Below are 13737 nucleotides of genomic sequence, written 5' to 3'. Positions count from 1 at the left end.
TCATATTTCACAAGCATACCAGATAGATACAAATGATGTGGTTAAAATAAAAAATGTAGCCCATCATGCAAATGATTCCTATTAGCAGAACAACAGACTTTTTATAGCCCGGCTGCTGTTGTGAAAACCCCTCAACTTGCCATGTATTCGATGCTTCAGTGTTACATTTCTAACTCAAAACAACATTTCTTCATCAACATCTTTATGCTTTCGTTAATCTTCTTGATCTTCTTCCTTTTTTTCCTGTAGCAATTTTGAGCAAACTGTTGATTCATCTGTGAAGATGACGTTATTGAATGTCTCGCCAGCTTTGATCCATGCCTGGGCCTGCAGGACTCAAAGTTCTTTGGGTCGAAACTACAGAACAGTACAAATCAAGCGAACACATATGGTTAATGTTCTAAGAATATATTTTTTAAATATATATATATATATATTACATTTCTTACCTAGCCGTGATGCCCGCAGATTACAGATTGCCTTTGCCGATTGCTCATCATCTTCATTCATCAGTGAGTCAATGGCTTGAATAGTCATTGACTCACTTGCGTTGAAAAGTGCGAGGAACGAGATGGAGTCACAGTCCATGTCAGGCACATCTGTGAGCTCTGAAACTCCACCTCCGACAGGCAGAGTCAACATCAGCAGTGTGTGCAAACCTGGTCAAGAACTACAGGAAACGTATGATCTCTGTAATTGCAAACAAAGGTTTCTGTATTATTATTATTTTTTTAATTCCGTCTCTCACAGTTGAAGTGTACCTATGATAAAAATTCCAGACCTCTACATGCTTTGTAAGTAGGAAAACCTGCAAAATCGGCAGTGTATCAAATACTTGTTCTCCCCACTGTAGGTCTGGCTGCAATACCGATTGGCAAACGTACTGCAAAATGAGAAATCATGTGACTAAACTGAATTTAAAGAAAAATACCATAATTCTATCCTCCTGATTCCTGCTTAAAAGCAAGAACTAAAGCAGGAAGTACCAGTGACTCGCTCAATAAGGTAGTGGTCACATGACGCGGATGCTACGCTGCAGGACTGTTTTGCTAGCACAGACTGGAATATGTTCCGGGATTCATCAAATGGCATTGAGGAGTATAACACCCCAGTCATCGGCTTCATCAATAAGTGCATCGATGACGTCACCCTCACAGTGACCATACGTAGATAATCCCAACCAGAAGCCATAGATTACAGGCAACATCCACATTGAGCTAAAAGATAGAGCTGCCACTTTCAAGGAACGGGACTCTAATCTGGACGCTTATAAGAAATCCTGCTATGCCCTCAGACGAACCATCAAACAAGCAAAGCGTAAATACAGGATTAAGGTTGACTCCTACTACACCAGCTCTGACGCTCGTCGGATGTGGCAGGGCTTGAAAACTATTACGGACTACAAAGGTAAACCCAGCCATGAGCTTCCCAGTGATGCAAGTTTACCAGATGAGCTAAATACCGTTTATGCTTGCTTCGAGGCAAGCAACAGTGAAGCATTCACGAGAGCACCAGCTGTTCTGGACGACTGTGTGATAACGCCCTCAGTAGCCAATGTCAGCAAGACCTTTAAACAGGTCAACATTCACAAAGCCGCGGGGATAGACGGATTACCAGGACTTGTACTCAAAGCATGTCTGAGGAGGAGGAGGTTGGCTGGGGCAAATTGGAAGTGTGAACACGTAACCCCTCATCAATTTGGGATGCAGAGGCTGTGTCAATTTGGGACGCAGAGGCTGTGTCAATTTGGGGACGAAGGGGCCGGTATGTTCCGGGGTCCTTGTTGGTCCCCTGTTTTATGGGGGGGAATGTGACGACCCTCCCACTCTGTCTGCCGTATTCTCTCTTTGTTCTTGTTTCCTTATTAGGATGCCGGTGGGCGGAGTTGGGAGGGTCGTCAGCTACATGGGAAACACCTGGGCCCAGTGTGTCCCAGGATAAATACACCACTTCCCCATTCATGGAAGAGACTCTCTCCATGCAGACACCTTTACAGATTTTGTTGTGTATCTTGGTGTTTTTTTGGGTTGTTTGCTTTGGCACCTTTCAACACCCTGCATTATCACATTCATGCATGCAAAACACTCACTTAAACTACTGATTACTGACTACACACACCATTGTATATTGTACTTAGTTAATAAAAATATTTTGTTATTCCTTATCTCCACTTATCTCCCAAAAAATGGTCAGACTCCAGTCACCCAAGTCATAGACTGTTTTCTCTGCTACCTCAGGGCAAGCGGTACCGAAGCTCCAAGTCTAGGACCAAAAGGCTCCTCAACAGCTTCTACCCCCAATCCATAAGACTGCTTAACAAGTAGTCACAGGCCACCATATTATTTACATTGACTCTTCTTGAACTGCACTGTTGGTTAAGGCCTTGTAAGTAAGCATTTCACGGTAAGGTCTAAACTTGTTGTATTCGGTTCAATAAAGTTTGATTTGATTTGAGAGAGAGAGAGCGGGAGAGAGAGAAAGAGAGAGAGGGAAAGAGACCGAGAGAGAAAGTGAGAGAGAGAGATAGAGAGACAACGGTGAAACAGAGCGAGAGAGAGGCAGAGAGAGAAAGTGTGAGAAAGACAGAGAGACAAAGAGACAAAGAGAGATGAGAAAGAGAAAGAGAAAGAAAGAGACAGAGAGAAAGAGAGAGAGAGACAGAGAGAGAAAGAGAGAGAGAGAGAAAGAGAAAGAAAGAAAGAGAGAGAAAGTGAGAGAGACAGAGAAAGAGAGAAAGAGAGAGAGAGAGAGAGAGAAAGAGAGAGAGAGAGACCGTTATTTAGTTATAAGTTAGTTATAGTTTCATTTTTTTATTACATTACATTCGATTATTGACTGTTACTATTTTATTGTTACTATTTTTATATTTAATTTTGTATTATTATTTACTGCCATTCTATATTATTATTTGTCATTGTTTATAATTTTCTTACAATCTATATTGTATACGTTGTTGCTTTGGCAATATTGACACAATGTTTTTCATGCCAATAAAGCAGCTTGAATTTGAATTTGAATTTGAGAGAGAGAGAGAGAAAGAAAGAAAGAAAGAAAGAAAGAGAAAGAAAGAAAGACAGAGAGAGAAAGAGAAAGAGAGAGAGAAAGAGAGAGAGAGAGAGAGAGAGAGACAGAGAGAGAGAGAGAGAGAGAGAGAAAGAGAGAGAGAGAGAGAGAGAGAGAGAGGGAGACAGAGAGAGAAAGAGAAAGAGAGAGAAAGAGAGACAGAGAGAGAGAGAGAGAGAGAGAGAGACAGAGAGAGAGAGAGAGAGAGAGAGAGAGAGAGAGAGGGAGACAGAGAGAGAAAGAGAAAGAGAGAGAGAGAAAGAGAGACAGAGAGAGAGAGAGAGAGAGAGAAAGAGAGACAGAGAGAGAGAGAGAGAGAGAGAGACAGAGAGAGAGAGAGAAAGAGAGAGAGAGGGAGACAGAGAGAGAGGGCCAGATGTTGTAATTAGACAAACACAAAAGCCTTCCTAATCACTTTGATAACTGTCATCTCTCTCACACTCCCTCTCCCTCTTTCTTGAACTGCACTGTTGGTTAAGGGCTTGTAAGTAAGCATTTCATGTTAAGGTTTACACTTGTTGTATTCGGCGCATGTGACAAATTAAGTTTGATTTGATTGAATTAACTACACTATGAAGCAACAATAAATGACATAAAGAATGAATGTAAAATGCTTTGGAGCACCTTAAATGAAATTTTGGGCAAAACGACAAACTCAGCTCCATCATTTGTTGAATCAGATGGCTCATTAAACTCATCCCACTGATATTGCCAACTACTTTAATTATTTTTTAATTGGCAATATTTGCAAACTTAGGCATGACATGCCAGCAACAAATGCTGACACTACACATCCAAGTATATCTGACCAAATTATGAAATACAAGCATAGTAATAAAAATATATATATTGTTATCTAGCAAAAATGGCAAGCCACCAGGGTCTGACAACTTGGATAGAAAATGACTGAGGATAATAGCGGACGATATTGCCACTCCTGTTTGCCATATTCTCAATTTAAGCCTACTAGAAAGTTAAATAAAGCTTAGGCAATTGGTTTTAAAATCAAATCACCACCAAAAGTCACTGACTATCTGTGGAGTCATTTAACTACAGATACTGTGGACGTATTTGTCAAACTGAAACAAGGAAACAAGTACATGAAGAATGCAACAAAATGTCAACTTCACAGGTACACTGAGTGTTAGTAATTACTGCGGAGAGTGTGAAGTTGCATCGTTGTGTGAGAGAGTGGAAAACACCACGAGGGAGAGGGAGGAGAGAACGAGAGAGTGAGAGAACGAGAGAGTGAGAGAACGAGAGAGTGAGAGCAAGAGAGAGTGGAAAACACCACGAGGGAGCGGGAGGAGAGAACGAGAGAGTGAGAGAACGAGAGAGAGAGAGAGAGAGATGGCGAGCAAGAGAGAGCAAGAGAGAAAGAGAGAGAGCGAGAGAGAGAAAGAGAGAGCAAGAGAGAACAAGAGAGAGCAAGAGAGAAAGAGAGAGAGCAAGAGAGAAAGAGAGAGAGAAAGAGAGCGAGAAAGAGAGAGCGAGAGAGGAGCACAAAATAACAGAAACTAAAAGAACAGGAGAGGAGAGGTCCAGGCTTGGAGGGAAGCAAAAGTAATTTCGCTCCCTAAGAATAGTAAAGCCCTTTACTGGCTCAAATAGCCAACCAATCAACCTGTTACCAACCCTTAGTAAACCTTTAGAAAAAATGGTGTTTGACCAGATACAATGCTATTTTTCAGTAAACAAATTGACAACAGACTTTCAGCACGCTTATAGCGAAGGACACTCAACAAGCACAGCACTTGGCTGAGAGAACTTGATGATAAAAGATTATGGGGGCTGTTTTGTTATACTTCAGTGTGAATTTTGACATTATTGATCATAGTCTGCTGCTGGACAAACGTGTGTGTTATGGCTTTACACCCCCTGCTATATTGTGGATAAATTACTTTTCTAACAGAACACAGAGGGTGTTTTTTCATGGAAGCCTCTCAAGCAAAATCCAGGTGGAATCAGGAATTCCCCAGGGCAGCTGTCTAGGCCCCTTACGTTTGGGTAAAGCCAGTTTGTCTATGTATGTGGATGACTCAACACTATACACGTCAGCTACTACAGCAACTGAAATGACTGCAGCACTTAACAAAGAGCTGCAGATAGTTTCAGAACAGGTGGCAAGCAATAAGTTAGTCCTAACTATTTCAAAAACTAAAGCATTGCATTTGGGACAAATCATTCACTAAACCTTAAACCTCAACTAAATCTTGTAATACGTCATGTGGAAATTGAGCAAGTTGAGGTGATTAAACTGCTTGGAGTAACCGTGGATTGTAAACTGTCATGGTCAAAACATATTGATACAACAGTAACTAAAATGGGGAGAAGTCTGTCCATAATAAAGAGCTGCACTCCCTTCTTAACAGCACTATCAACAAGGTAGGTCCTACAGGCCCTAGTATCTACCTTCTTAACAACACTATCAACAAGGCAGGTCCTACAGGCCCTAGTATCTACCTTCTTAACAACACTATCAACAAGGCAGGTCCTACAGGCCCTAGTATCTACCTTCTTAACAACACTATCAACAAGGCAGGTCCTACAGGCCCTAGTATCTACCTTCTTAACAACACTATCAACAAGGCAGGTCCTACAGGCCCTAGTATCTACCTTCTTAACAACACTATCAACAAGTCAGGTCCTACAGGCCCTAGTTTTGTCACACCTGGACGACTGTTCAGGTAGTCAGACTATGGGAGGCGCACAGTACTACTAGAGCCATGACTACATGGAACTCTATTCCACATCAAGTACCTCATGCAACAGTAAACTTCAATTAAGAGACCAGATAAAAATACACCTTAGGGACAGTGGGGGCTGTGAAGCCATAGGCACAGACACATACACACACACGATAACAGACGCATTATACACACATGTATAGTGGGGCGGCAGGTAGCCTAGTGGTTTGAGCATTGGGTAACCGAAAGATTGGTGGATCGAATCCCCGAGCTGACATGGTAAAAATCTGTCGTTCTGCCCCTGAACAAGACAGTTAACCCACTGTTCCCTGGTGGGCCGTCATTGTAAATAAGAATTTGTTCTTAACTCACTTGCCTAGTTAAAAAAAAAATGTACCGATGGATTTTGTGTGGTAGTGGAGTAAGGGCCCGAGGGCTAACTTAATTCATGTGTTGTGAAATCTTTTGCGAAGGTATTGTAATGTTATTATTTTTTTTTTTACAACTGCCTACATTTTGCTGGACCCCAGGAAGAGCAGCTGCTTCTTTGGCAGGAACTAATGGGGATCCATAATAAACCCCAGGAAGAGCAGCTGTTTCTTTGGCAGGAACTAATGGGGATCCATAATGAACCCCAGGAAGAGCAGCTGCTTCTTTGGCAGGAACTAATGGGGATCCATAATGAACCACAGGAAGAGCAGCTGCTTCTATGGCAGGAACTAATGGGGATCCATAATGAACCACAGGAAGAGCAGCTGCTTCTATGGCAGGAACTAATGGGGATCCATAAAAAAAAACAGGAAGAGTAGCTGCTTCTTTGGCAGGAACTAATGTGGAACCATAATAAACCCCAGGAAGAGCAGCTGCTTATTTGGCAGGAACTAATGGGGATCCAGGAAGAGGAATAGCAGCTGCTTCTTGGCAGGAACTAATGGGGTCCATAATAAATACACATAGTAATGTGGGGCCATGTAGGGTGTTCTAGCAAGGGCCAGATCTGTTTATACAACCTTAATCTTCCCACAGATACTATGCTTTCTCTGTCCCTGTGTGTCTCTCTCTCTGTCCCTCTCTATCTGTCCCCGTGACTCTTTCTCCATTCCTGTGTCTCTCTCTGTTCCTGTCTCTCTGTACCTGTGTCTCTCTCTGTTCCTGTCTCTCTGTACCTGTGTCTCTCTCTGTTCCTGTCTCTCTGTACCTGTGTCTCTCTCTGTTCCTGTCTCTCTGTACCTGTGTCTCTCTCTGTTCCTGTCTCTCTGTACCTGTGTCTCTCTCTGTTCCTCTCTCTCTGTACCTGTGTCTCTCTCTGTTTCTCTCTCTCTGTACCTGTGTCTCTCTCTGTTTCTCTCTCTCTGTTCCTGTCTCTCTGTACCTGTGTCTCTCTCTGTTCCTGTCTCTCTGTACCTGTGTCTCTCTCTGTTCCTCTCTCTCTGTACCTGTGTCTCTCTCTGTTCCTCTCTCTCTGTACCTGTGTCTCTCTCTGTTCCTCTCTCTCTGTACCTGTGTCTCTCTCTGTTCCTCTCTCTCTGTACCTGTGTCTCTCTCTGTTCCTCTCTCTCTGTACCTGTGTCTCTCTCTGTTCCTCTCTCTCTGTACCTGTGTCTCTCTCTGTTTCTCTCTCTCTGTACCTGTGTCTCTCTCTGTTTCTCTCTCTCTGTACCTCTCTCTCTCTCTCTCTCTCTCTCTCTCTCTCTCTCTCTCTCTCTCTCTCTCTCTCTCTCTCTCTCTCTCTCTCTCTCTCTCTCTCTCTCTCTCTCTCTCTCTCTCTCTCTCTCTCTCTCTCTCTCTCTCTCTCTCTCTCTCTCTCTCTCTCTCTCTCTCTCTCTCTCTCTCTCTCTCTCTCTCTCTCTCTCTCTCTCTCTCTCTCTCTCTCCTCTCTCTCTCTCTCTCTCTCTCTCTCTCTCTCTCTCTCTCTCTGTGTGTCTCTCCCTGTGTGTCTCTCTCTCTCTGTCCCTGTTTCTGTGTCTCTCTCCCTGTACCTGTGTATCTCTCTCTCTGTCCCTTTGTCTCTCTCTCTGTCCATCTTTCTCTCTCCCTGTCCCTGTGTATCTCTCTGTCCCTCTGTCCCTCTTTCTCTTGTCCCTTTCTCTCTCTCTCTCAGTCCCGATGTCTCTCTGTCCCTGTGTGTCTCTCTATCCCTTTTCTCACTGTCCCTCTCTCTCTGTCCCTGTGTCTCTCTCGCTTTGTCCCTGTGACTATCTCTGTCCCTATGTCTCTCTCTATGTACATGTGTCTCTCTATTTGTGTCTCTCTCTTTCTATCACTGTGTCTCTCTCTTTCTATCACTGTGTCTCTCTCTCTTTCCCTGTGTCTCTCCCTCTGTCCTTGTGTCTCTCTCTCCGTGCCGTAGCTAAGGGGACTACATTACGCAGACTGCAGGGCAGGCTGGCCCTACCACACATCACACTGCGTTGCTGTACACTAAGTGGTACGCAGAGATTTTACAGCGAGTACTCACACATAACTAACTTTGTGTCTGCTGAAGTGTAGAGTAGGTGTAGAGCAGTAGAAACCAGTGAACTCCAGAGGATAAAGACTGTATCCATTTCCTGTCTCCATGAAACCAAATAGAAAAAAATATTAGGAAAGGACGGTCTTACCTCGTCTGTAATCTGACCACCAAACGTTACCCAGGTACCTAAAACAGAGACAGAGATAGCGGTTACAAGTTGTAGCATCACAGTATCGGGGAAACTGTGGTTCCTCCTTGTACATCGCTGTACATGTGCCCAGTCCTTGACATAGGCAGGAGCTGAATACTGCTCCAGATCCTGTTGCTCTTATAGAATATCAAAAGTATTGAGGAGGTCCGGCACATCAATATAAACAGTACCGGCACCTATTTCAGTCCAAGTCAAACACTTTACATGCTATTGGCAGAATCCCAGACGTTGTGCTAACAGCTACTAAACGTATGTTAAAGGCTGAGACTGGGATGTCAGGGGGAGTAATTCCTACAAGCCTTTTCCCTGAGGCAACAGCACTGAGCCCAGACAGAATAAACTGCCAGTACAAATCTGCCCTTTCAGGAGAACAGCATGCAAGCAGAGTGCATACAGCGTGTGTGTGTGTGTGTGTGTGTGGGTGTGTGTGTGTGTGTGTGTGTGTGTGTGTGTGTGTGTGTGTGTGTGTGTGTGTGTGTGTGTATGCGTGTGCGTACGTGTGTGTACGTGTTCATGTGCGTGCGTGTGTGTATGTGTGCATGTGAGTTTGTGTGCGTGTGTGTGTGTTCGTGTGTGTGTGTGTACGTGTGTGTGTGTGTTCATGTGCGTGCATGTGTGTGTGTGTGTGTATACATGTATGCGTGTATGTGTGTGTGTGTTCGTGTGCATGCGTGTATGTGTGTGTGTGTGTGTGTGTGCATGTGAGTGTGTGTGAGTGTGTGTGTGTGTGTGTGTGTGTGTGTGTGCATGTGAGTGTGCGTGTGTGTGTGTGTGTGTGTATATGTGTGTGCGTACGTGTGTGTACGTGTTCATGTGCGTGCGTGTGTGTATGTGTGCATGTGAGTTGAGTTTGTGTGCGTGTGTGTGTGTGTGTTCGTGTGTGTGTGTGTACGTGTGTGTGTGTTCATGTGCGTGCGTGTATGTGTGTGTGTGTGTGTGTGTATACATGCATGCGTGTGTGTGTGTGCATGTGCGTGTGTGTGTGTATGTGAGTGTGTGTGTGTGTGTGTGTGTGTGTGTGTCCGTGTGCGTGCGTGTATGTGTGTGTGTGTGTGTGTGTGTGTGTGTGTGTGTGTGTGTGTGTACATGCATGCGTGCAATCCCATACTCATGACTGCCCTCTAAATACCAAAGACAGGTCAGACAGAAGGCTGAGTCATGAACCTGTAAAGAGGTTGCATCACACTCCTAACCTGAGGTATGGGTGTACAGCTGGACAGGGTTAGTAGTTAGGGGTTTTAGACACAGCGGTAGTAGTTGGGATTGGGTGGTATCCACATGTTAATATCTTCATACCATTCCTGTACCATACAGGGGAATACTTCAATATACCCAGTATACACTATGGCATGTCGCACAAGCCTCGTAACACCTCAAAACACCAACAGGGTAAAGGAGGAGCGTCCCTGCCAAATTCAAAAAATGAAACTATTGCTGCTAACTTGAGTGGAGAAAATAGGTACTACAGAGTGGAGAATATAGGTATTAAAACTTCTTAAGACTAGGGGGCGGAATTTTCGCTTTTGGCTAAAAAGGCTTACCCATTTGAAACTGCCTATTTCTCAGCCCCCGAAACTAGAATATGCATATAATAGTCAGATTAGGATAGAAAACACTCTGAAGTTTCCAAAACTGTAAACATTTTGTCTGTGAGTTAAACAGAACTGATATTGCAGGTTAAAACCTGAGGAAAATCCAACCAGGAAGTGGCCCTGTTCTTGAGACCTCTCTGTTCCCATGCATAGCTATTGCCCATATAAAGGGATATCAACCAGACCTCTTTTTCTATGTCTTCCCTAAGGTGTCAACAGCCTTTAGACATAGTTTCAGGCTTTTATTTTGAAGGATGAGCGTGAACGACCACATTGCGTAAGTGGATAGGTGGGGGCTCTCCGAGTGATTTTTGCTCAAAAGTGAAAGGCAACCATTGTTTCTTTTGGTCCTAGTGAAAAGCCAACTGTCCCGATTGATATATTATCGAATAGATATTTTAAAAACACCCTGAAGATGGATTATAAACAACGTTTGACATGTTTCTGTGGACATTATGGATATAATTTGGATTTTTTTCCGGCGTTGTCGCGAACGCTCTTTCCGGTGGATTCCTGGGCATAACGCAGCAAACAAACGGAGGTATTTGGATATAAAAAATATCTTTATGGAACAAAAGGAACATTTGCTGTCTAACTGGGAGTCTCGTGCGTGAAACCATCCGAAGATCATCAAAGGTCTTTGATTGCTTTTCTGATTTTCGTAACCAAGTTACCTGACGCTAGGTGTTCTTATTGTTTTGTCAAGCGATCGATAAATTTACAGAAATGCAAGTATTGCTTGCGCTGTAAAGCATAATTTAAAAATCTGAGACGACAGATGGATTAACAAAAGGCTAAGCTGTGTTTTGCAATATTGCACTTGTGATTTCATGAAATTATATTTTATTATATACCGTTCGCGCTAGGCTAGGCTATGCTAGTCAGCATTTCTGATGACAAATATCCCGGATCCGGGATGGGTAGTCCAGAAAGGTTTTGACAGAGTGCAGAAAATAGGTATTACAGAGTGGAGAAAAGTAAGTGTTACAGAGTTGTAATACCTACCAGAATAGAAAGAGGAGTGGGAGGCCCTGGTGCACAATTGAGCAAGAGGACAAGTACATTAGAGTGTCTAGTTTGAGAAACAGACGCATCACAAGTCATCAACTGGAAGCTTCATGAAATAGTACCCGCAAAACACCAGTCTCAACGTCAACAGTGAAGAGGCAACTCCGGGTAGCGGACACAAAAAGTGACTAAGTGTCTAAGTGACACAAAAAGTGGTTGTTTTCTATGTTATTTGATCAAGAAAAATAATTAATTTGAGGTGGATATTTTGGGTATTTGCGGATCGCAGAGAAAGGGACAGGGCGACAACTCTTACAATTCCAACTATTGAATTCTACAAGATACTGTTCTTAATTATATTACCGATGTTTATGTGGAGATGCAGAAAAAAATACAAAATGTGCCCAGCAGACGTATAAATCCAGTAATACAGGACTAATAAAGGCCTAGTGCACTATTTTTGTGAAAAAAAACCAATATATATATTTAAAATGTATTTTTCTTTGGGGGGTTTCAGGGGGGGGGGATGCAGCACCCTCAGCACTGCTACTTCCTGCGGCTGTGTGTTAGATTCTCCTCACTAGAGGTCAGTGGGAACAGCTAAGTACTAGCCACACGCACACTACAACACACAGTACAATTGTCTTGTATCTTTCTATCAGAATATAATAGAAAATTATATAAAAATAAACGTAATAATAGAATAGACGAGGGCCATGGAGATTGCGGTGACTAAGCGTTTTTCCAGGATGTCTGCTTCCATCGTTTACCAGAGACCCAGCCCAGTCCTGTCCCACTGCCTACATCCACCTGTCTGCTCTGAGACCTCATCCCAGTCCTGTCCCACTGCCTACATCCACCTGTCTGCTCTGAGACCTCATCCCTGTCCTGTCCCACTGCCCACCTCCACCTGTCTGCTCTGAGACCTCATCCCTGTCCTGTCCCACTGCCTACATCCACCTGTCTGCTCTGTGACCTCATCCCAGTCCTGTCCCACTGCCCACCTCCACCTGTCTGCTCTGAGAGCTCATCCCAGTCCTGTCCCACTGCCCACCTCCACGTGTCTGCTGAGACCTCATCCCAGTCCTGTCCCACTGCCCACCTCCACCTGTCTGCTCTGAGACCTCATTCCAGTCCTGTCCAACTGCCCACCTACACCTGTCTGCTCTGAGACCTCATCCCAGTCCTGTCCAACTGCCCACCTCCACCTGTCTGCTCTGAGACCTCATCCCTGTCCTGTCTCACTGCCAACATCCACCTGTCTGCTCTTAGACCTCATCCCTGTCCTGTCCCACTGCCCACCTCCACCTGTCTGCTCTGAGACCTCATCCCTGTCCTGTCCCACTGCCCACATCCACCTGTCTGCTCTGAGACCTCATCCCTGTCCTGTCCCACTGCCCACCTCCACCTGTCTGCTCTGAGACCTCATCCCAGTCCTGTCCCACTGCCCACCTCCACGCTTCTGCTCTGAGACCTCATCCCTGTCCTGTCCCACTGCCCACCTCCACCTGTCTGCTCTGAGACCTCATCCCTGTCCTGTCCCACTGCCCACCTCCACCTGTCTGCTCTGAGACCTCATCCCTGTCCTATCCCACTGCCCACCTCCACCTGTCTGCTCTGAGACCTCATGCCAGTCCTGTCCCACTGCCCACCTCCACCTGTCTGCTCTGAGACCTCATCCCAGTCCTGTCCCACTGCCCACCTCCACCTGTCTGCTCTGAGACCTCATCCCGGTCCTGTCCCACTGCCCACCTCCACCTGTCTGCTCTGAGACCTCATCCCAGTCCTGACCCACTGCCTACATCACCCTGTCTGCTCTGAGACCTCATCCCAGTCCTGTCCCACTGCCCATCTCCACCTGTCTGCTCTGAGACCTCATCCCTGTCCTGTCCCACTGCCCACCTCCACCTGTCTGCTCTGAGACCTCATCCCAGTCCTGTTCCACTGCCCAACTCCACGTGTCTGCTCTGAGACCTCATCCCAGTCCTGTCCCACTGCCCACCTCCACCTGTCTGCTCTGAGACCTCATCCCAGTCCTGTCCCACTGCCCACCTCCACCTGCCTGCTCTGAGACCTCATCCCGGTCCTGTCCCACTGCCCACCTCCACCTGTCTGCTCTGAGACCTCATCCCAGTCCTGACCCACTGCCTACATCCACCTGTCTGCTCTGAGACCTCATCCCAGTCCTGTTCTACTGCCCACCTCCACCTGTCTGCTCTGAGACCTCATCCCAGTCCTGTCCCACTGCGAACCTCCACGCTTCTGCTCTGAGACCTCATCCCTGTCCTGTCCCACTGCCTACATCCACCTGTGTGCTCTGAGACCTCATCCCTGTCCTGCCCCACTGCCCACCTCCACCTGTCTGCTCTGAGACCTCATCCCAGTCCTGTCCCACTGCCCACCTCCACCTGCCTGCTCTGAGACCTCATCCCGGTCCTGTCCCACTGCCCACCTCCACCTGTCTGCTCTGAGACCTCATCCCAGTCCTGACCCACTGCCTACATCCACCTGTCTGCTCTAAGACCTCATCCCAGTCCTGTCCCACTGCCCATCTCCACCTGTCTGCTCTGAGACCTCATCCCTGTCCTGTCCCACTGCCTACATCCACCTGTCTGCTCTGAGACCTCATCCCAGTCCTGTTCCACTGCCCACCTCCATGTGTCTGCTCTGAGACCTCATCCCAGTCCTGTCCCACTGCCCACCTCCACCTGTCTGCTCTGAGAC

General features: G+C 45.7%; 1 protein-coding gene across 3 annotated transcripts in view; it reads right to left on the bottom strand.

The window, feature by feature from the left end:
• LOC129822439 (voltage-gated potassium channel subunit beta-1-like) overlaps positions 1-13737 on the bottom strand; it is a 225187-nt gene that overhangs the window by 42585 nt on the left and 168865 nt on the right. For all 3 annotated transcript variants that reach the window (XM_055880722.1, XM_055880720.1, XM_055880723.1), the window contains exon 3: positions 8351-8388. In XM_055880722.1, the coding sequence (XP_055736697.1) occupies positions 8351-8388 (38 nt within the window). The remainder of the gene's footprint in view (positions 1-8350; positions 8389-13737) is intronic.

Source organism: Salvelinus fontinalis, chromosome 24, assembly GCF_029448725.1.
Source record: "Salvelinus fontinalis isolate EN_2023a chromosome 24, ASM2944872v1, whole genome shotgun sequence".
Lineage (NCBI taxonomy): Eukaryota > Metazoa > Chordata > Actinopteri > Salmoniformes > Salmonidae > Salvelinus > Salvelinus fontinalis.
The sequence above is the reverse complement of the archived record's forward strand: the minus strand, read 5'-3'. Positions and strand labels throughout refer to the sequence as shown.